The 24,002-nt window shown below is 37.6% G+C and overlaps 1 protein-coding gene across 6 annotated transcripts in view; it reads left to right on the top strand.

Annotated features, from left to right (window-relative positions):
• Positions 1 to 24,002, top strand: part of LOC118192035 (solute carrier family 52, riboflavin transporter, member 3-A-like) — a 99,596-nt gene that overhangs the window by 69,801 nt on the left and 5,793 nt on the right. For all 6 annotated transcript variants that reach the window (XM_035362913.2, XM_085826631.1, XM_035362916.2 and 3 more), the window contains 2 exons: positions 198 to 677; positions 23,605 to 23,817. In XM_035362913.2, coding sequence (XP_035218804.1) covers positions 198 to 677; positions 23,605 to 23,817 — 693 coding nt within the window. The remainder of the gene's footprint in view (positions 1 to 197; positions 678 to 23,604; positions 23,818 to 24,002) is intronic.

The raw sequence follows: 24,002 nt of genomic DNA, 5'->3' as shown, positions 1-24,002 counted from the left end.
TAACAAACGTACCATTTATTTTACACAGGTCGCATTCATTTTACACAGGGAGATAAACCGCTTTTAACCATGAGAATAGTGACTTAGTAGAGAAAATACTACACTTACAAATAAATCAAAATCTGTGATATATATATATATATATATATATATTTGTATGAATAATTTTTTTATATTATCTCATTTCATGATTTCAGGTCCTAGAGGTACCCATGATACATGTGTCACTGGTCATCGTCATAACTGCTTGTGTATTACTAAGCATCTTCTGGGAATCCACAACCTACCTTGCTGGAGAGATGCACAGCACAGCTCTGCTCACTCTGACATTTTTCTTAGCTTTCGTTGACTGCACGTCTTCTCTGTTGTATCTGCCCTTCATCGCTAACTTTAGGGAACAGTATATTGCATCATATATGGTAGGCGCTGGACTGAGTGGACCTATTCCCGGTGTGATAGCTTTGGCACAAGGTGTTGGGGGCTATGCCGAGTGCAGGAATATATCTGTCATTAACGTGAGAGAGCATAGCAAAGTTGTGGAATATGTTGTCGAAGCTTATTATCCTCCTCCAAGATTTTCTGCTAACGTGTTCTTTTTAATTTTGTGCGGACAAATGGGAGTCAGTTGGATAGCATTTGTACTTCTCAACAAATTGCCAGTAGCAAAGCGAGAGATGGTAAGATTTTAGAATTACCATTACTGACATATAAAGGTACAGACGTGTGTGTATGTATATATGTAAAAAAATATGTAGGAAGTTAAACGTAGATGTAGCTTGAAATGGATAATGTGATGAATCATTCATAGAGGTCGCTTAGTGAAGCATATTTCGTTCAAAACTAACACAATAAGGCAATACACGTACAGATTTTACGTATTCATAGAAATGCAATTGACAATTGAACAGAAGCGGCAGACATGCATAGAGGAAAGTGAGCGATAAATACATTGATTATGATATTTAAATTAGAATAAGGATAGCAAATTTATGGTTCTGTTTTTTTCTGTTCGTTAGTTATAAGTCTTGGTTTGCAAATTTAACTTTAGTTACACTTTTTCCTTTAGTAAAATTAGTATCATGAGCATTATGTAAACGTTGCATGACAGAGATTAATTTGGAAATGAATAGTTTAGAAAGATTTATTATAAGTATATTACTATTTTTAGGATAGAAAGGGGAAATAAGCGAATTAAGAAGGAAAGAAAAGAATTTCACAAATTAAGGTTATAATATTAGTTCACTTATTCTTTATCTTAAATGGGTCTATATAGATATATAAAGAAAAATGTCTGTTTGTTCGCGATTATTAACAGTCATTACTATAGCTATCGTCACCACCAGACTTTCTACAACTTTTTTCTGGGTCTTGGAAAAGATCAACGTCCACTTGTTTTCAAAAAAAAAAAAAAAAAAAAAAAAAAAGCGCTAAAATCAGAGATATTAATTAAAAACTCTGAAAACGCTCATTTTCGCCCTCATTTTTCCGAGTGGCAACAATTTCGCGCATTGGAGATAAAAATATGCTTTATTTCGACAGGTATTGCCATTGCTCGCTTTCAAATAGTAAGGTTTGTAAACATAAAATTTCGAAGTTTTACAATGAAATAAAAATAGCATTGCCAAACATTATTCCCGATTCCAAAAATTCGTGGGAAGCCCTTTCGACTGTTCCCGTTTTTCGCACGTCTTTAATCAGCAGGTGGCAACAGTCTCGCGCTTTGGAGATAAAATTGCTTTATTTCGAAAAGTGTTGCTACTGCTCGCTTTAAAATCGTAGAGTTTGTTAATCAAAAATTTTAAAGTTTTACAAAATCTATACATATAAAAAAATAACTGTTTGTGTGTTTGTTTGTTCACGTTAATGATTTCTGATAAATTATGATAAATTTTTTGCCACATTTAATTGACTGAAATTGAATATAGATGATATATTGGATGGACGACCCTTTGATTAGAAAAACGAAAATCATTAAAAATTGCGTACCATTATTGTTGATATAATCAGACAGAATTAGTTCATTTTTCTATCGAAATTTTTTGTGTGGGTTCCATATCGCATCAGACTGAAAAATGTAGACTATGAATCGTAATTTTTACATCGTTATTAGAGAAAGATTATAGTGGTATCGTTCTCTCTGTTGCTAGATACATTACTCTCAATCTAACTTAACTGGTATCGGGTACTTCCGCTAGTATATATATAAAGAAAAAATTTAGAACCAATTTTTCGCAAAGACCAAAAATTGAAATTTATAAGCAATAAATTTTAAAAAATCCTATTTTAAATATACAAAAGAAGAACTGCTTCTGCTGCTATAATACTAGTTGGGATACTCCAACTGCGCGAATCCAAAATTTCTTTCCCCGTTGCCTGCAGGGGAACTACAGGGTTACAATTTTACTTTTCGAAGCCAATTGTAGCCTAGAGGAAACTGAATTACATATCACAAGAACAAGTAAACAATATCTAACAAGCAAGCTAATTACTTGAATAACAGTAGTATCCCAATGCTCTATTTTAGGCTTCACCCTTTTCAACTTGTTATGAAGTTCAATGTCCCAAAGTTGCTGCCATTTCTTTCTGATCTTCTCTTTGAGGGCACAACGGATATCTCTAAAAGGGATGAGGCGGTCGGACATTTCAATAGCAGATTTCGCTGCGATTTCCGCCAGCTCATTGCCCTTTATTTCTATATGTCCAGGGACCCAGCAGTACAGAATTTCATATCCGCAACTTGTCAATTTAATATTCAACTTGAGAACATCCACTATCACAGGATTCTCAGTGCTAGAAAAGGATTCTAAAGCTTTCAATGCACTGTAGGAGTCCGTATATACAATGAATTTTCCATGGTGCAGCGTTGAGATGTACAAAAGCGCATAATATATGGCAGTCAGTTCGGAGGTTAAAACAGAGGAAGCGTCGTGTAAACGTCTGCCTTCCATGTGGTCTTCAATTATAAATGACATGCCAACATGGCAAGCTGACTTAGATCCATCCGTATATATGGAAACATAACTCCTGTAACTATGCCTGTGCTCAGCAAAAATTTGTCTGTAGATGTTCTCATCAGTAGTTGTTTTGACGTAACTGTGGAAAATATCAAGAACCTGGATTTGTGCATTTTTCCAAGGTGCAATTTCAAAATGCTGTACTGCTTGTGGGGACATATCAGACAGGGAGAATTCTTCATTGAGGGGACGAACTCTGACAGAAAAAGAAGGCACACAAGATGGACGTGCCTCAAATAAAAGGTCACAACTATTGTCAAGTAAACACAGTTTATAAGGATGGTCAGGTTGAGATAAAATATTAAAATACTGTAAAAGAGACAACTCCTACGCCTCAAACGGAGTGATGATTCGTAACAGTCAACATAAAGGCTCTGCACAGGAGACGTCCTGAAAGCTCCTAAACAAATCCGCAGTGCTTGATGGTGAACAGGATCTAGTTTTAACAACACTGAAGACCGAGCGGATCCATAAACAGCTGAGCCGTAGTCTAGTCTAGAGCGAACAAGAGTTCTGTAAATGCGAAGCATGGAGCAACGCTCTGCACCCCAGGAGGTGTTCGACAGGACGTTTAAAATATTTAAAATTTTTGTACACCTTTTTCTCAAGTTTAGGACATGAGGAAGGAAAGTCAATTTTAGGTCGAACATCACCCCTAAAAATTTTACTTCAGGTGCAACTGGAATCACGGACCCATTGAGGCCCTAATTTGTAGATCGTCAACATATAAAGATCCTGAAATGGTGGGAGGAAGTTGTTTTAATACAGAATTTATTTTTAGGCTGAACAGAGTTACACTAAGCACACAGCCTTGAGGCACACCCTCTTCCTGTCTAAAAACTTCTGACAAAACAGAGCCAATTCTTACTTGAAAAGTTTTATTTCCAAAAAATTTTGAATGAAAAATGGTAGGTTGTGTTGTGTAGAGAATTTATCTGATCGCGTTATAAACACTAGGTGAATGATTTCCTGATTTATGGAAATCTTAATTTTATTTGATTCTGAATTATTTATTTTAATGCTTTAATTTTGGGGAAAAACAGATGCTTCTGAGAATATTATTTAGTTTAAAAGAATATTATTTATTTTTCTTTTATTTGCAATTTTTGTACAAGCTTTGATTCATTGTGAAAAGAAGCAAGGAAAGGGAGGCAATTTTGCTAAGTCATGATTTCGCGCGCTTTTGTCCTTTAGAATGTTCTAGAAGAAATTTCATTGTGCAGTTGACCTTAGGACAGGAAGTACGTGACAGAAGGGTCAGAGGTTGCTACTTGACTTTCGATGTAAGTCATTCAGGTTTTGGCGATTGAGGGTCCGGTTGTTGGCTAAGTGAAGAAGGGCGCGCATGCGCGATCACCCTTATTTCCGCATTCAGGGGTTAAAAACGCAAATTTTGCCAAAATTAAGGGGGCGATAATTGAAGCCATAGAGGGAGCCCGCGTTTGTGGACGAGAGGAAGAAAATTCGAGTTTTAACCACTTTTCGTGCGAGACTTGCTTGCGGAGCTTACTTTGGACGTCACTCTTGAAACTTGCTCTGGGGTTGAGCTTTCGAAACGATGGAATTTACGAAGAGAGATGCTCCCCGGCCGCGTTTTGACTAAGAGGCGAGAGACTTTACTCACTTACTCTTCTTACTCTTGGAATCACTTACTGGGTGGACTTGCTTACTTTTGGGCCAAGATTGTAACTTCGACCTTGCTCTTGGGATGAGCGAGTGAAGGCGAGCTGTAGTTGCCTAGAGAGACGTTTCCAGCCGGGAGCTGCAAACATGCTCCCCTGCCGCGTTCTGGTTAAAAGGCGAAATTGAACCCGGGCGAGTGACTTAAGACTTTCAAGACCAGGCGGACAGCCGTGCTGGGCAGCAGTGCTCCTGCTTCTGTTTTCCAGAGTGAAAATAGCTTCGTCGTTATGAAAAAGAGTTACCTGCGTGTGTGTTTCGCCAATAGTGCCAGGACAGGACGATGTCCTCTGAAACTTCCATTTGTGACCGTAAAAATCAGCGCCGCCGACGTCAACGCTTATTAGGATACGAGTCCTCCACTTCAAGACGTCCTTACAAGATAAGTTCTATTTTTTGTGTCTGAACTTTAAGTAAGTTTTCAACAACTTCCTTGGAATGTAAAAACAACGTCGAATCTTAAATTAATTCTCAGGCTTTCAATTGTTTCCCTTTCCCCTTCTTAATTGACCAAGACAAACCTTAAGGTCTTTATATGAATTAGGATGTAATAATTTAAGTTGTTTGTGTAATCTCCCTTAGAACAGATGTGAATTGCAAATAATATGTTTTCTTTAACCTCTTAGAAATTATAGAACGGATACCCATTAAATTAAAAGAGTCATGTAATAGATTTGCAAATCATGAATTTAAATGTAACAAAAAAAAAATGACAAATTGAAGAATTCACCTGTGTCTAAAATAAGTAAATTGAAACTAACAAAAATAAGAAGTTTGACTCCCTGATTAGGATAAGATTAATTTTTAATTGTGAGGAATTTGAATAAACTGGTATTTAATCTGGAAACCTATTACTTAGGTTTTCTTTATATCCTTTATGTGTTTTTCTTATATATATATATATTGATTTTACATGTTATTTATTCGATCCTCTCACGGCGCGGTCCCGGATGCATTTTCACAACGCAATGCATTAAAAATTCACTTATACGATCACTAAAAGTTTGGTAATTAGCAAACTCTTAAGAGTTTAGTTTCTCAGTTGATATTTAGTTAGTTGCGGTTTCACCTGTCTGTTTCTGCATTAGTTTCCTCCCTAAGAGGAAGTTGTAACACAGCATTGGTGCCCATGATTTTTCGGCAAAGTAAAGAAACAGAACATTGGTGCAGTAGCTATTTAACAGTTGCCACGCAAGCCAGTATCATGAAGATCACGAAGTATACCATATCTCCATGCCTTATCATAAGCTTTCTAAATATCAAAAAAAAATTGAGACAAGGTGATTTCTTCTTACAAAAGCTTTTCGAATGGATGTCTCTAAAAGGAACATGTTATCAACGGTCGTTCTGCCCTTTCGAAAACCGCTTTGATAAGGCGATATAATATTATTCTTTTCCGAGAAATAGACTAGGCGGCTGTTTACCATTTTTTCAAACAGCTTGCATACGCAACTCGTAAGGGCAATTGGCCGATAGTTGGAGGGATTCTTTGGATCTTTCCCTGGCTTAGCATTAGGAATTACAACAGATCTCCTCCATGCACTGGGAAAAGTATGCTCCTTCCACACTCTATTATAAAGAGTGAGAAGGGCATTCAATGACTTATAGGACAGATGCTTTAGCATTTCGTAATTTATGCCATCAAAACCCGGAGAAGACCTATGTGTCTGCAACAAAGCTCTCTTTAATTCCAGCATAGTAAATGCTCTATTGTAAGGCTCAGATTTGGAAGAGTTGAATGCGATGGGATTCATTTCAGAGTGCTGCTTTATAGAGAGAAATGCAGGTGAATAGTTTCTGCTGGAAGAAACGGCAGCAAATGTCTCACCAATAGTATTCGCAATTTCTTCTATAGAGCTAATCACCATCGGCCATCTTTTTCCAAAAAAGAAAGTGAGTGGTCTTTATATATTCCGCATGCTTTTCGAACTCTTTCCCAAACCCGCTTACTAGGTGTAGAGGATGTTATTGACGACACATATGAAATCCAGGAATCCCTCTGGCTCTGCCTTCTTACTTTTCGTGCATTTGCTTTGGCTCTTTTAAATGCTATGAGGTTTCGCAGAGTAGGATATCTACGAAAAATACCCCATGCTTTTTTCTGTTTTTTCAGTGCTTCATGACAGTCGCGATTCCACCACGGTTTCGAATATTTTAGTATTTTTCCTGATGTTCTAGGAATCGAAAGCATAGCTGCCTGAATAATAGTATTAGTAACAGCTTTAACAGCGTCATCGATGTGCACATCTTCTACCATTTCCTCTGTGAGCTCTGCAGAGGAAGAGAAGAGTTCCCAGTCTGCCCTGTCCAGTACAAACCGAGGGAGTCTTGACATGGGGTTTGCTCCTCTTCGTGCAAGAGACACAAAAATGGGATAATGATCGCTGTTGTAAAGATCATTTCCGACACTAAAGGTGCAAAATGGCAACAGAGATGGTGAACAGATGGCAAGGTCGAGAGCGTGAAATGTCCTTGAAGGCTCAGGGAAGTAAGTTTCCTGCCCATTATTCAGGAGACAAAGACTATGATCTTTAATCATGGTGAGAAGACCTCCACCTCCACAGGCACGTTCACCTGCAAGGTGATCCTTCCCGACGGAAGAAAACCTCCGAAGTTTTGCATGTTGATCTGGTTTCAGATTTGTTTCCTGTACTGCCAAGCACACAGGCTGATAAGCATTGATCATAGCTTTGATGTCAGGGAAATTTCGATGGAATCCGCGACACTTCCATGAGATCAGGGTGGCCATTATGATTTATGTTTGTTTTTTCTGTGCTGCTTTTTTGTTTTTCGTGGAAGTATATGCTCGGGAACATCTAGCCCCTCCTCTACTTTCATACTATCTGAATCTAAAGATTCAGATATCATATCTTCAAATGAACTATTACTATTGCTTCTATTTTTGTTTACTATTTTTGGAGGCTCATTTTTGGGTTTGCTCTGGATTGCTATTTCTTTTTCTTGTACGAAATGAGTCGGAGTTTCCTTTTTCTGGTTAGCAGGCTGCTTTTTTTTTTTTTTAAGGAGTCTGAGTATTTATCAAGGTTTGAGTGGCAACGGTCCGTGTGGCTTTTAACGGCACTAGCATATGATCTATTTATTTGAGGCTGCGTGCTTTGAACCAGCCTTCTGGCTTCTGTGTAGGAGATGTTTCTAGTGACTTTGGCCGTCTGTACTTCCTTTTCTGTTTTCCATTTTGGACAGGAACGAGAAAGTGCTGGATGATCGCCCTTGCAATTTACACACAATGCTGCAGCAGTGCAATTATCACTATCGTGACCAACCGACGCGCATCGAGCACACGTCAGGCTGCCACGACAGGATGTTTTAGAATGACCAAACCGCTGGCATTGGAAGCATCGCATTGGGTTGGGAATATACGGTCTTACGAGACAGTTCAGATACCCAACCTTTATATTCTTTGGCAGATCAGGCTATTTGAAGGTCAGGATCACGTGTTTTGTGTCGATCAACTGACCTTCTTTACGCATCTTGATCCGCTTAGCAGCACAAACCTTTTGGTCAGCTAACTCGGAAACGAATTCTTCTGAAACGAGCATAAAGTCGATTTCTGAGATCACGCCTTTACAATAGTTCAGTGTTTTGTGCGCTGACACAGTTATAGGTACTTGTCCAAGTTTCTTTTTGACGCAAAAGTGAAGCATACTGGGTGGCCGAAACAGTATCAATAAGCAGGTCTCCAGAACGGAGACGCTTAATGTTTTTTGGCTCACCTATGCATGAGTGAATGTGTTTGCTTACTAGAAAAGGAGACATCTTTTGCAGTTCACCAGAAGGACTAGAGACAACAAGGAAGCGTGGATTTTCAGTAGTTTCTATAGGATTTGCATCGGTACGGATCTTCTTGGTAATGGATTTGTCAATAATTTCTATTTCTTGTTTAGTTTCGTTTGAGTCAGGTTTTTTTAAGATAAAAAGTGAAGCCATGTTTGAAAGAGAAAAGATTCGGGTCCGACGGCCCCGCCCACCACGGAGCCCAACAAGGGAACACAGATTCCTGTGTTAGAGCTAGCCGGACCTATACGCAAATTGAAGCCCCACAGTCGGCTTTCCCGAGAGCTTGACCCCAAGCCACTGACACAAGGACTAGTGACCAGCCGATTGACACCCGTGAGGACGACTAAGGTTCCTCCCGTTTAGCTGAAGCAGAGGCCAAAGTAGTGTGTTGAGGACAGTACCTCGCCCCTCAACTACCAGGACCCTCCTTTCCAGCGACACGGGTCTCCACGCACGGCAAACACGTAGGCAGTTTTCTCGCCACTCGGAAACTAGAGACAAGGGCTGCTCCAGTCTCTCGTAACGAGCCCCAAACTCCGTAGAGAGAAACCACGAGGGAGAAGGGAAGGGAAAAAGTTCTAGCCAAGAGGAGAGGAGACGGAAAAGAGGATAGATCACTGGGGCTCCAGGATCGTGACCCCCGTCTCACCAAGAAGATGATCCCCTGAAGGGCTAGGGTACCTCGGGATTGCCACACCCGTACTCACAAAAGTGAGCCCCTGAGGGAAAATCCGATATTAGATAGGTTGATTATGTATCAGTTTTATTCATGTCATTAATCTATCAATTTTATAATTCAAAACTGATATATCTTCCGGTTATGATTATCAGCAACTAAAATCTACAACTTGGGAAGTTTTTAATTCTTATAGAGAATAAAAAAATATCTGGCTCATTATTCTTTTAAGCATCATAAAACTTTAAAATGAGTGTAAAAGGTTAGGTTAGGTTAGGTTATTTAATTACGGCAAAGCCTCGAGGGCTATCTGCCTAAAAGGAGGGATACCTTCGTGGAGGACTTTCTAAGGGAAACTGGCTCATGAGTGTAAAAGAAATTTATTTTTTCTTTAGCGCACACCAAATTTTAAATTAATATTTGCTTTGTATGCGCAATTTTTACAATACCTGATAAACGCAAATAGAGGCCTGTAGTCTCAATAAAATGTCCCATTAATGGCGATTAATGACTTTTTGTAGCACCCATCTTCTTGGGAATTCAATTTCTTAGAAAGAGAGGACAGGAAATTATTACGTCGCGCAGTTCGTGGATTAGATAAGAAGTGGATGTCTTGAATTAAATTTCGCGCAGTTCGTATCCTACCTAATAGTGTTTCGGAAAAAAATTCGATATTGTTATACATACATGGTGTCCATAATTAAACTTGAAATTTGCGAGCAGTCATTAGCAAAAACTATACCGCGGAATTGTATGAAAAATGGGTAATGGCAGAATGAAATGATGGGAATTTTATCGAGGGGGAAAACAATGAGTTTCAAAACCCCACCCCTAGGTGGCGGGTATAGCTGTATTGAGAACATATAATAATCTGCAAAAGTTTACGAAACATGCTCGATATGATGTCCACCATTGTCTGCTACTGTCTGGAAGCGTAAAATCTCATGTTCGACTGTTGAAAGCAGCATGAACTGGGAAATGTTACGCACATGGCGTTCTGTCCTTAAGGTCGGATAGAGATGTGATGGGATCACGGTAGACCATGGCCTTGAGGTATCACCACAGCCAAAGGTCGCGAGGATTCAAGTTGGGAAATCTAGGAGGTTAAGCTGTAGGAAATTGTCGTCTGATGATTCTGCCGTCACCGAAATGGCGGCGGAGCACTTGTTTCACACAACGGGCGATGTGTGGAGGAGCACCATCCTGCATAAACACTGTGGTTGTATCACATCGCCTTGCCTGAAGAACCCGGTATGCGGATTGCTCTAATAATGAAGCGTATCGTTGGCCGGTTACGGTGCATGTCACAAGCTTTGCGGCACTGTGCTCTTCGAGAAAATAAATGGACCCACAATGAAGGTTGCAGTAAAGCTGCTCCAAACCGTTACATGCGAAGAGTGTAATGAAATTTGTAGAAATTGATGTGGGTTTGTAGCAGCCCAAATACGGCAATTGTGCGTGTTAACCGCACCTTCAATATGAAAGTGGGCCTCGCCGCTCCACAAAATGTTCCATGACAATTCATCCTAGAACTCAGCTGGTAAGAGCTGCTGCACTAGCGACGGTTTATAGGGATAGTGGCATAAGACCTTTTGAAAAATCTTATGAACCATGGAACGAGGTTGGTCAACAGATGCTGCAAAACGCCGAACATTAGTGCTGTCGATGGTTTGAGATCTGTCTTCCTCCACTTGCGTCGCTACGTCATCCACTACCTGTGCTGCAACACATTTTTGTCCCTTTCCTGGCTGAGCGTCACCTGAGATAACCACTGACCTGATTTTGCTGTAAAAGTCTTACAGTGTTAATAGTCATCCTGGCAGAAGGGAATACTTCCTCCGTGTAAAAATATAAATATAAATATTACATGGGCATACAACGCCTGTGTATAAGCATTGATATATTGATTACAAACATTGTCTTGTACAAGTTACATATGATAATTACATAAAATCATGACAGCTATATGTACATTTAAACATTATCTGAATTCATATTTACAATACTTTTACTGAGATAATCAAAGTAAACTTGTAATTCATTTACACATTGACTGGATTTTCAGTATCATTTAAACTGCTTTACAATATTATTTTTATCAAGTACATACAAACTGGATAGTAATATGCTTACATTACAATAGTTTTGCTCTTACAGCCCTGTTACTATTCTATGGGGTGAGCTATTTTTCTAGTGTTGATTTTCAGTTGTTGTAGTATTTTGAATTGCTATTAAAATTATGCTGCGAAGATAAAATTCTCAATGGAGGGGAAGAATTTCTTAGTACCTTGCTGAGCATAGTCTGATTTCCTCCTCTATTTTAGTTTTCGTCTGCTGTTGCCGCAGGTATTCTACGCCCATTGCGGCCAGTATTCATTGCTTGGCATTTTTAAATGTAGTTTATCGGTTTGTGGGCAGTTGAAGAGGAAGTGATCTGCATCACCTACCGCACCACATTCACACAATTCTGATGCTCGCTTGCCGAATCTCTTAATATAATGTGGAAAGGGACCATGTCCAGTTGTAGAATTGAGTTTGTGCTCCGCTGTATGTATTCACTGAGCATGTAACTTTCGGAAAGAACTTGTAGGTTCTCCTCCCTGTGCTTTTCCTTTCCCATCTTTTCTGCCATTCTTGTAAAAGACTATTGAGCGTAATTTTTTTAATAGGACTGCGGAACACTTATTGCGTTTTCCAATCTACTGGAGTCATTGGCTGTAGATTTCGCAAGCACGCCCGCCGCTTCGTTGCCAGTAATACCCACATGAGCTGAAACTCAGATCAGGATAGGTCTGTCATCTGATGGGATACTTAGCAGAATTTTCTGAATATCTTGCACCAAAGGACTCCTTGTCTTGTGCCATCGGATGCACTCCAAACTTGAGACAGAGTCGCTATATATGTTGTCCTTTATTCCTAATTGATATTTTTCCAAATTGATGGCTGCTTTTAATGCAAGAAGCTCTGTCTGAAAGACGGTATTTTTGTCTGCCAGTCGTCTTTCCCAAGTTTTAACCACTTCTCCTTCTTGGAGTACACAGTAAGCGAATGCGCCATGTTTCCGTTGCTTCAAATTTCCTAATCATGTTTGTTAGCCCTTGACTAGTGAGTGGACCTTTTCGTAACCGCTTCAAGGACCGAAATTTCCGCAAAGCTTCGGTAGCAGAGTCTCCGTTTTAGTAAAACAATTTCACCAGTAAAGCACGTTCCTGGAGAATCAACGTCATCTTCCTTGACCTGAAAACGAGTATGACTGTGGTTTGCCTCTCGCATTTTTATAAGGTTGCTGTGCAAGCACAAGATTACTATGATTACGATATTTGCATATGCTAATAGTTTACATTGCACAACGCCATCTAGTGGTGGTTTTTGAAACTCATTGTTTTTTTTTCCTCGATAAAATTCCCATCATTTCATTCTGCCATTACCCTATTTTCATGCAATTCTGTTGCATAGTTTTTGCTACAGACTGCTCGCAAATTTCAAGTTTAATTATGGACACCCTGTATATATATATATATATATTATTCATTGCTTAATGTACTGAACATTGCTTGATTTTTTTCTGTTAAAACACGTTATGAGCCTGTAAAAATTCAACAAAAGACAAAAAATTAATGAGCTTTTAAGGGGGGTGGGAATCTTATGAAATTGTAGAGCTCCGCGTTATTTATCAACTCCTAGAACCATAAAAGCAGACAGACAATTTATCATTTCATTATAGCTTCTGAGTAGCCCAAACTCACATGAATGTTTAAAAATGAACGTTTTTATGCATACGTCAACCTGAAAAATACACAAAATTAAATTTGCGCAGCTTGCGGGAAATTCAGAATAAAAGTTCGTGTCAAATTAAAGTAAAATATCATGTGCTTAAGTAAAGTTTGGCTGAGGCCTCAATATTTTCTCGAAGTAAGTGCGCTATCGAGGCAATTTAAATCGATTAAGCAATCTAGTCGATTAAGCAATTTAAATGAGTAACAAGAAGTTACTGCAGATAGCGATAGCTGCTTTTTTCCAAAATGCACTAGACCAAAAATGCACAAGTAGAAAATTACCAGAATTACGAATAGCATTTCTTTTGTGTGTCAAAATGAACGGCAATGAGTGTCGCAGGCGAAATTCCTCGTGGCTAGGGGCGCAAGTTTACGCCGGCCGTTGGCAACAGCTTTGAGCGCCTTATACAGGTGACAGTGGGATTTAGCTCAGTTTCTTTACCAATTTGAATGGAGAGCACACCGGGGGGGGGACGGGGGCCGAGGTTCTGCCACCCTTTTTTTCCCTACCCTCAGCCTCTCGAGAGGATTTTCGGCTCGCTGCATATTTGGAGTGCCCCTATGCCGAACGGAAGCTATACATTAACCACGCATTTTCCGATCCAGGAGTTAAGTAAAAATTAAATTCCTCAATATTTTTTATTATTCATTTCTAATGTTTTCATATTTTTGTGAATAAAATAAATAATTATAAATGTATATTTTAGAGGACGGTGCTTAGTCCGAGGGAATGATAAAAACTGTGACTTTTATGCTAAATATTTTATGATGTAAAATTATTAAAGTACGGAGAAACTAGCAAATAACGAACACAATTCAAATAACTGTAACTGAACCTGTACGTATCCAAATGATCAGAAGGTTGTTGATGCGTGTTCCTTGATCTATTGCACCAAGATATTTTACTGTACATTTATTTACAAGTCGTATGCCACCTGGCATGTTTACAAGCGTTATGCCTCCTGGCATGTGAATTGATACATCATACTAGTTTTCTGCCACCTGACAGATACGATGCAATTACCTCAATTAGCGGTAATACGCCCGACATTTTGGCGTGTCCGCTTCCCTTACGTTCTGTAACGCAACTAACTTTTTGTGCGGTGCGCTCTCTGGGCACAAATCACCGCAATCACCGAGGAGGCCAAAACATCCTCCCCCCCCCGATGAATTACATTCATCTTAATACAATCTTCAATATATGCAAACAAGTAAATGAAAAATATAGAAACTGAAAACATACAAAATCCTTCAAAAAGTATAAAATTACATGTTACACTTACCAATCTTCTAACAAAACATCTTATATCTTACTATATTGAAACGTTAACTATGAGGGTTAAACTAGAACAAACAAATAAAATTATTAGTAAAATAAGAAATAAAAAAAAATAAAACATATTCAATATAAACCAAACACTTAAATTAATGTTCTTCAACTGGTAAAAGACACAGTTTGGTAATAGGACGTTTAATGTCCCCGTGCACAGTTTTTAGTCTAACCACTCGGACATTATTGTCTCTTCCAGGAAACACTTCTATTACTCGCCCGAGTTTCCAACGTAATGAAGGCATATTATCTTCTTTAATGAGAACCAAGTCATTTAGACGAATATTTCTGCTAGGCTGTCTCCATTTGCTACGCTGCTGTAGTTGGCACAGGTACTCTTTAGACCACCGCTTCCAAAACCCTTGGAACATCTGCTGTGTTAGTTGCCATCTTTGCAATGGAGACACTCGTACTTCGGTTAAATCTTGTTCCGGAACAGCTGTTAAAGAAGTCCCTATAATAAAGTGTCCAGGAGTCAAAGCTGTCAAATCATTGGGATCACTGGAGACCGGTGTTATTGGCCTCGAATTTAAGCATGCTTCAATTTGTGCAATTAGAGTTAGAAACTCTTCATAAGTCAAAATTTGAGTTCCAACACATTTCTTTAGATGCAGCTTCATAGATCTAACAGCTGCCTCCCATATACCACCATGATGTGGAGCAGCTGGCGGGTTGAATATCCACCTTATGTTTTCATTTGCTAACCACCCTTGAAATTCTGAGGTTGACTGGACAGATGAAACTGCTTCCTTGAGGATTTTATTTGAACCTATAAAATTTGTTCCACAATCACTTCTTATTTCTTGAGGTTTTCCTCTCCTCGAAGCAAATCGTTTTAGAGCAGCTAGGAATGCTTCAGTTGATAAGTCGCTAGCAATCTCTAAATGGATAGACTTTCTAGCTAAACAAACGAAAATACAGATATAACATTTAATTGGTATTATACCTCTTCCCCTTTTCATTTTCACAGAAAATGGGCCGGCATAATCAACGCCAACCTTTGAAAAGGTTCTACTTGGAATCACTCTACTTGCAGGTAGTTCTCCCATTAATCGAATAGATGTTACTGCTCGTACTCTGCAACATTTTATGCATTTCCAAATGCATTTTTTAATTTCATTCTTTGCACTTATTATCCAGTATTTCTGTCTTATTGCGTATAACATTAAATGCAACCCTCCGTGTAAATGTTTTTCGTGATAATGCTGTATCATTAATTTTGTGAAGTGATTATTATTTGGCAATATAATTGGATGTTTACTTTCTCTGGTAATTTCTGCGTTTCTTAATCTACCTCCTACTCTTAAAATTTCGTTTTCATCTAGAAATGGATCAAGTGAAATGATTTTGCTTTTAGTTTTAATCGTTTGTTCTGTCTTTAAAGCCTTAATTTCTTCTGAAAATTCATTAAATTGAACATTTCTTATAATAAATTCTGAAGTCTTCCGTAACTCATAGGTGGTAAGCACACCAGATTGCTTTTCACGAGCGGATTTACAGTTGTTCACGAAGCGCAGAACATAAGCCATTATTCCCAGTACTTTGGTTAAATTTCCGTACAGTTCAAGATTTAGTAACGGTTCTGTAGATTCCACAAGTGTTTTCAAAGTAACACATTTACGTTCTTCACTAACGTTTTGCAAGTCAGCTTCGGTATTCATTTCGTTTATGTGATGTCGAATATCTACTTCTGAAAGCCAGGGTGGCCCAGAAAACCAATAACTATCATTAATTAGAGCTTCAGCATCCATCCCTCTCGTAAGTTTATCAGCAGGGTTTGTCTTCCCACTGCAAAAGAACCAGTTGTTTAAAATTGTTTTCTCCTTGATTTCTACCACACGATTTCTAACAAATCGTTTCCAATCGTTGGCAGATCCCTTGATCCAGTGAATGCAAATTTGGGAATCAGTCCAGTAAAATATATTTCCCTTATCCAACTGCGGAAATATCGATTGCAAATACGAACCTAATCTTGCAGAAATTAATGTTCCCAAAAGTTCAAGCCTAGGGAGTGTTACCCTTTTTAAAGGAGCCAAACGGGATTTCGACATTATGAAACTTGTTTTACATTTATTTTTCTTCTTAAATCTAAAATATGCTACGGCACCATAACACTTGGGACTGGCATCAGAAAATATGTGAACTTCTATAAACTTCCAACACATATCACTGAAATACTGTCTGGGAATTTCGAAAAACTTTATTTTTTCAACTTCCTTTAACCATTCCTGAAATATGAATTCTGTATCAATGGGAACATTTTCGTCCCATTGAATACCCTTTTCCCACATAGTTTGCATTAAGAGTTTAATTCGAACAGTAAATGGATTCATAATTCCCAAGGGATCAAAGAGCATACCACATGCTGCTAAAATGATGCGTTTAGTTACTTTGAGATTTTGTAACTTCTCAAACTGAGATACATCTATTTTCAAATTATCATTGACATTGTCCCAAATAAGACCTAAAACTTTCAACGGTACCAACGGTACCAAAGAGTCTTCAGATGTTTCACGAGAGTCAATTCCATTAAGTTTCCATAGTTCATTCAGCTCAGGTGAGTTTGAAACCCATCTACGTAAATTCATACTGGCCTCGCTAAGAATGAAAATCATGTCCTTGCTTAAATGTAAGGCCTTTGCTACATTAACTGTCCCAGAAATTAAATCATCTACGTAAAGCTCTTTTAACATACTGCATGCCTGTTCGTAGGCATCTTCATACTTTTTTCTTACTGTAGCTGTTAATAAATAAGGTGAGCACTTGACCCCGAAAGGAACTCGATTGTGTTGGAGAACTTGTAAGTTGGGATTATTGTGATCGAGATTTGACCCTTCTTCATTTATCCACAAAAACTTTAAAAAATCCCTATCTTCTTTAGCTAAGCCTACTTCTAAAAATGCACGCTGAATGTCGGCACAAAACGCAATTGAATGTACCCTGAATTTAATGATAATCTTTAGCAAATCAGGATTTAAATTAGGTCCGCTTTCCAAACAATCACTAAGTGATAAATTTCCCGTACTTTTAGAAGAAGCGTCAAAAACTATTCGAACCTTTGTAGAATCCTTCTGCTCGCGCACTACCGCGTGATGAGGCATGTAATACCCCGTTTTCAAACTACTATTTAAATACGTATCTACCCGTTCCACTATACCATCTCTCAAATGTTCATTAATTATCTCATTATATTTTAAATATAGCTCGCTATTTTTCTGAAACTTATTATTTAAAAATTGTAAACGCTGTTTCGCGATTTCATAATTGTTCTTTAAACCTTCAACACCCTCTTTCCACAATAATCGAGTTTCATACCTTTTATTCTTGTAAGTTGTATTTCGTTCAAATGACTCTAAAATTTCTTTATCTGATAGAGATATTTCTTTATCCGAACTTATCCAATTGCTTCTAATTCCCATAATTTTTTAACTCTTTCATAATCTAAGTCCTCATTTACAACGGTTATATGATTAACTCTTGCGTCCTTACACTTTGATCCTTCGTCCTTGCACTTTGATCCTTCGTCCTTGCCTTGAATCACAAAACCGAAAGTGCTTTCTGTTGCGACTAATTTTTTACAAATCTTCACGTTTCGTTCTCCTAAAATTTCCCAAATATAATCCGAACCTATTAATACTTGAATTTCGTCACTCGTACCAGCATCTGCTAATTCTATTCCCTTCTCAAACGCCATCTTTCGTATCCACCGAGAAGGAACTTTTACTTGCCCTAGTGTTATAGAATCAATGACTATTGCGTTAATTTTTATCTTTTTACTGGGATGGCTTACATTTTGCAATACGATTTCTACGATATCATACAAGCGCTCTTTTGCATCTTTGCATCCAAATGTGAAAATAATAAGCGCTTCTTTATTAATAATTTTCAACCCCAGTGAATCAACCACTTCTCGTAAGATGAATGACTTTGTTGACCCTGAATCTAGCATACAACGTAATACCTTTTCGTTCCCCCCTTTACACCTAACTGTTGCCGAAAACGTCTGTAAAAGAACGGAAGTCGGTAGTTTAATTTTGTTATTATTTTCATTACATAAGAGGGAAAGAGAAGCTTCAGGGATTGGCATTTGTTTTGTCTGATTGGAAGTATCCGTCTCTAAACCTTTCGATGCGGCGTCACATATTAACGAATTATGTAAACCTTGGACATTGCACAGTCTGCATTTTTCATCTTTATGAGCACAGAAACGCCTTGGATGCCCTTTCGAAAAGCAAATAAAACATAAACCTCGATCCATTAATGCCATTCGGCGAGCCTTTAAATCAAGTGCGCAATCATGATTCATATGACAAGCAGATAAACAAAATATGCAGACATTTTGATTCTCTTTCTTAGGCGGGATAGAGAACTTTCGATTTGGATTAAAATGTGATTTTTGAAAGTGTTTAGAGGGAGTTTCGCTTTGACTAGTTAATACCGAAGCACCTTGCTTATGCGTACTGTAATCATTTCTTTTAGAATGCATGTAAGATTTATTTTGATAACATTGATGGGAACTTTTGTTTCGTATTGATGTTTCATTTACATCAAAATTCTTAGAACGCGCTAACATCATTGACGTTTCCCTACATTCCACTTCCGTTTTCAAGAACGTTAGTAGTTCATTAACATCGAAATTTTGTTTATCACTTCTTTTCCTAGTGAATTCTAGAGTTAAATTCTCGGGTATTAACTTTAACAAAATAGGGGATAATAAATGTCCATAAGAACCACTAGTAACATTTAAAGAATTTAAATTCTTTATTTGTATTTCTATATCGTCATAAAGCTTCCACAAAGAAGCCGTATTTCCGGAATATTTTACAGGTTCTAAACTCAACAATTTATTCATACGCGCATTAATTAGCAGGTCATCTCTGCCGAAACGGTTTTTTAGTATATCAACAGCCACCGTATAGCTTTCACTAGTAAATGTTAATCCACTAATAGCATTTAAAGCTAAACCTCCCAAAAGCGATTTTAAATAACAAAACTTGTCAACCGAACTGAGACTTTCGTTTTGGTGAATGGAATTACTAAACTGATTCCAGAATTCAAGCCAAGAACAAGGATCACCGTAATATTTTGTAATCGTTAATTTTGGCAATTTTAAAGTATTAACTTCACAAGTTTTCAACTTCGGAGATATAGTTTCCTCACTAGAATTTCTAGATTCAACTTTACACGCGTTTTTTCTTAATTTTTCCTGAATTTTACATTTAAAACTTATAATTCTTTCCTGATATTCCTGCGCGGAAATTACTTCTGTTTCCAACTCCTGTTCCTTAATTATAAGTTTTTCAATCTCAGAATCGTATTGTTTCAACAACTGCGATTTTTCAAGTAACATTTCGAGTAATCCTTTTAATTTCTCATTCGCGGTTTCACCCTCTTCTAACAATGCAGAATCTATTTTACTCATCAACTTAGTAGTTAAGCTACGCGTCACCGTACGCAACTTCTTTGCCTTATTCATAGACTCCATTTTACCATTAGAGTCTATAAACTATAATAATCACCAAGATTTTTATTCAACAATTCTATTCAAAACTGGAAAAATAAAAAAGGGCCTACCTCGAATTTCTTCGCGTTAAATCCTGGCTTTTCAGTCATAAACTCACTAATTTTCTTCGTCCATTCTTCATCTCCACAAATCAAGTCCGGTGTCACCAAAAAAATGTACGTATCCAAATGATCAGAAGGTTGTTGATGCGTGTTCCTTGATCTATTGCACCAAGATATTTTACTGTACATTTATTTACAATTTATTTACAAGTCGTATGCCACCTGGCATGTTTACAAGCGTTATGCCTTCTGGCATGTACATGATAGACATATTCTGCCACCTGGCATGTGAATTGATACATCATACTAGTTTTCTGCCACCTGACAGATACGATGCAATTACCTCAATTAGCGGTAATACGCCCGACATTTTGGCGCGTCCGCTTCCCTTACGTTCTGTAACGCAACTAACTTTTTGTGCGGTGCGCCCTCTGGGCACAAATCACCGCAATCACCGAGGAGGCCAAAACAGAACCTTAATATGATATTTTTAATGAAAGTTATTATTTAGTACTTCTTTTGCAAATGTAGTAAAAAAAGTTATCAGTTTTTATTTATTTATTTATTAGTCAATTTTTATACTTTTTATGAGTGATTTATTTTTCTTAACTGGATGAGATGTAGCGAACCAAACTACCGCTCTCTTAAAGTTCGTTATAGCGGGGTTAGATTATATTTTATTCTGCTATATCTTTAATAATTTCCTAAACTATTCTCCACTTCTCCATTTGCTAATAAGCTGCATGTTTGAAATTATTATTTTGTCTGTGATATAAAAAAGCAGGCGGGAGCCTACTTTCGTCGTCTTCGGCCAGAATGCAAATTAGTTAATGCATATAAGAATAGAATTTTTGAATTTAGTAGTGAGCTTTTGTAGGACCGCTGACTCTCTCAATACTATTTTATTTTGACCCAGCTTTTTTAAGTTTACTTGAATCGGCTTTAGGCTTTGCTAGCCGTGTTTAGTGGCTTGAGTTGTGGGCTTTAGCCAAAACTTACAGGCGAACAATGCCTTGTAATACCATATTTTACATACTTTTATTTTTTTGTTCTGTTAATCCCGCAGGTAGCGGCGAGCTTTCTGTTATTACAGGATCTGTGTAAATTGTTAGACCGAAGTTGTAATATTAAGATTTGTTTTAAACTTTCTCCTAAGTTGATGCTACACTTTACTGGTAAAATATGAGGAGGTAATAAGGCGGGTGACTATGTATAAGAGCCAGAGAATTACATTTAGCATATTTAGGTTATGTATAAATAACTATATTAATTTAAACACCCTTTTCAATCCAACGTAATTCTTAGCTCTTCACTTTTACTTTGGAACACCACAAGAGTAATATTTATTAAGAATAATGTATTGTTATTGCATATTTCTTTTGTAACGTGAATTGTTTTTTCCAACTTTATATTTGGTTGGTTAATTATTTGAACTTGGGAAAACACACGTGGGCTATCTTAAAGAAACGGAGGCCTTCATGGAGGACTTTCCTAGGAAAACTGGCTCTTACTCACACATGCGAAAAACTGCGGAAACTAAACTTGCAGCCAGCCTTTCGCTTGGGTTCGATGAACGACTAGTATTCAGCAGTCTTTAGTCTTTCGGCCACTGGTGCGACAGGTTTGATATTTAAAAATCTTACTTACTTTTTTGAAATGACATTATTGCATGTTTTCTGTAGGAGGGAAGGTTGCATCTTTAAAGGGCCGTTCCCATTGGGGTTTATCTAAGCTAACGGAGTCAGTTCCATGTGTCGACTAGCTCCGCTATGCCTGCAGTTCAGATTTTTCAACTTGCTGCCCTATGGGAAAAAACTGTTTTTGGAGATGGGTCGGCTACGTTAGTTGTCCCCGTTAGCTCAGATAAACCTCATTGGGAACGGCCCTTAAGGGGTGATAAAAGTTTCGCAAAAGTAAAAATTTTCATAATACAGTGGGTTATGGAGTATGAAATGTAAACTCGGAAACACGGTACATACGAAGAATAGGGAGAACGAAAAGTCATTTTAATCACCGGTATTTGATATAGATGATATTTGATAATTTTAACGGCAAGGTCTTCAGAAGAGTCCATCTGCGTCTCGATAAAACTGCTTTTAGTTTCTTCTCTTTTTTAATGCATAGTGTTTCTCAAAATTCACGTAAGAAGTAATTTTGACAGAAAACAAAGATTTATAATTAAAAATTGTAACTTTTTGATTGATTAATGAATTATAAAGTATAAGGTTATGTATAGAATGGCATATTGGGTAAATGGCCTCCACGGATTTGCTGACACATATGAACTCTTTTGTTGAAATATTCTATGACCGTTTTGCATAAATGTGGTTGAATTTCGTTGATACAGCTCTCGATTTCCTCTTTTAAGTCGTGGGGTTTTTGGCATAAACCTTAGACTTCAAAATGTCTCATAGAAAGAAGTGCAACATTTTATAATCTCCTGATATGGGGGGGGGAGCGGCAATTCTGGTTACCAGATCTGGAAATTACACGACCAGGAAATGACTCATACCGTACCATAATTGAATTCTTTCATGGGCTGTATGACATGCGGCTACGTCTTGCTGGACCCACAGCTATTATTCCTTGACCAGCCATTAACTATTATTCCCTGACCAGCCATTAACTATTATTCCCTGACCAGCCATTAACTATATTCCCTGACCAGCCGCATTTTCGAAGAAGAATGGTCCGATGATGCCTCCAGCCCCAAATCCGCACAAAACAGTGACATGTTGTTGCATTTGTTTTTCAACAATCACTCATAGATTTTCTGAATCCCAAATGCGACAATTTTCTCAATTAATCAAGATGAAAGTGAGCCTTATCACTGAAGATGATATTGTTCGAAAAATCAGCATCCATTTGTTGTTGTTCCATAATCCATACCAGCGAACACTCTCGCTGTGCGTGGTCAGTAGGCTTCGGGTTTTGAGTCAGTTGAACTTTATAAACATGGAGATGCAAATATTTCATAAAAATATGCCGTAGGAGACTTCTCGAAATATTCAGCTCTTAACCACGATGCCGAATTGATGTCTTTGGATTCTCAACAACATTCTTAAGAACTGCTTCAATGTTTTATGTTGAACCACTTGTTGAAAAGGACGGCCAGATTGTTTAAGATTGCTAATTGATTCAGTCACCTTAAATTGTTTAATTAATCTCTTAGTTAATGAAATTAAATCACTATTCCGACCATATACTGTATTTGCCGAAACTTCATTTTTTAAAAATATTGTTCAACTATGAAAAGGCGTTGTTCTTTCGTGTAGCGCACCGTTTTTAATAATCCTGAACTGCCAGCTGTCATGCTGTCTTTTTGTTTGCATTGTCTTTTTTTTCGCACAAATGGCACAAAATTTAATTCGCACAAATGGCACTTTTTACGGCATGTGAAAATGCGCATTTTGCTATTATTTCTAGTCTTGCATAATTAAAATTAAGCAAATATATTAAAATTAAGCAAAATTCCACAAGAAAACTAGTTAGATCTGTGTTACTGGAACTGGGGGAAAAAGTATTTAGTCATTTCATATAGAAGAGAAACTTTCCAAAGTACTTTGGCGTAGAATTTGTATAAAATTGGAAATTCCCTCCCCCTCCTTGCTGAAAAAGAGGTACGTGTATCTTATAGCTCTTTGAAATCGATAGAATTTTATTTAAAATATATGCCAAAGTAATGTTTTTTGCCTGTTTTAATCTACTCATTTGATGTGGATACTTCCTAAAAAGAATAACGTCTCACACTGCATTTTTTAATAGGTACCCACCATACCATTTTCAAGTTCTAAACATCCAGCACTGGACGAGAGTTTACACAATTCTATGGAATTTTCATCAAGCTTAGAAAAAACAACATCTTTAGAAAAGAATCTCTTGGGAAAACCAAGGTTTTCTAAATCACAGTACATCATATTGCTACTACTTCAGGGCCTCGTATGCGCCTTACATAACGGAATTCTGCTATCAATACAGGTAAGTAAATTCTATTACTTACAAAATATTGTGGAGTATCTGAAAACCAATCTTTTCCCTTACAGGAAGTGTATCTGTGGCTGCCGTTATTGGTTTCACCGCGTATTGCTATTACTTAAGCTTTTGGAATAAATAAGGAAATTATATAAATATATTATGTAAATAAGAAAATTATAGAAATAAAT

Source organism: Stegodyphus dumicola, chromosome 1, assembly GCF_044657685.1.
Source record: "Stegodyphus dumicola isolate Sdum_Otavi_A_Nest chromosome 1, ASM4465768v1".
Taxonomy (NCBI): Eukaryota; Metazoa; Arthropoda; class Arachnida; order Araneae; family Eresidae; genus Stegodyphus; species Stegodyphus dumicola.
Note: the sequence above shows the minus strand (reverse complement) of the source record. Positions and strands in the feature narration are given on the sequence as shown.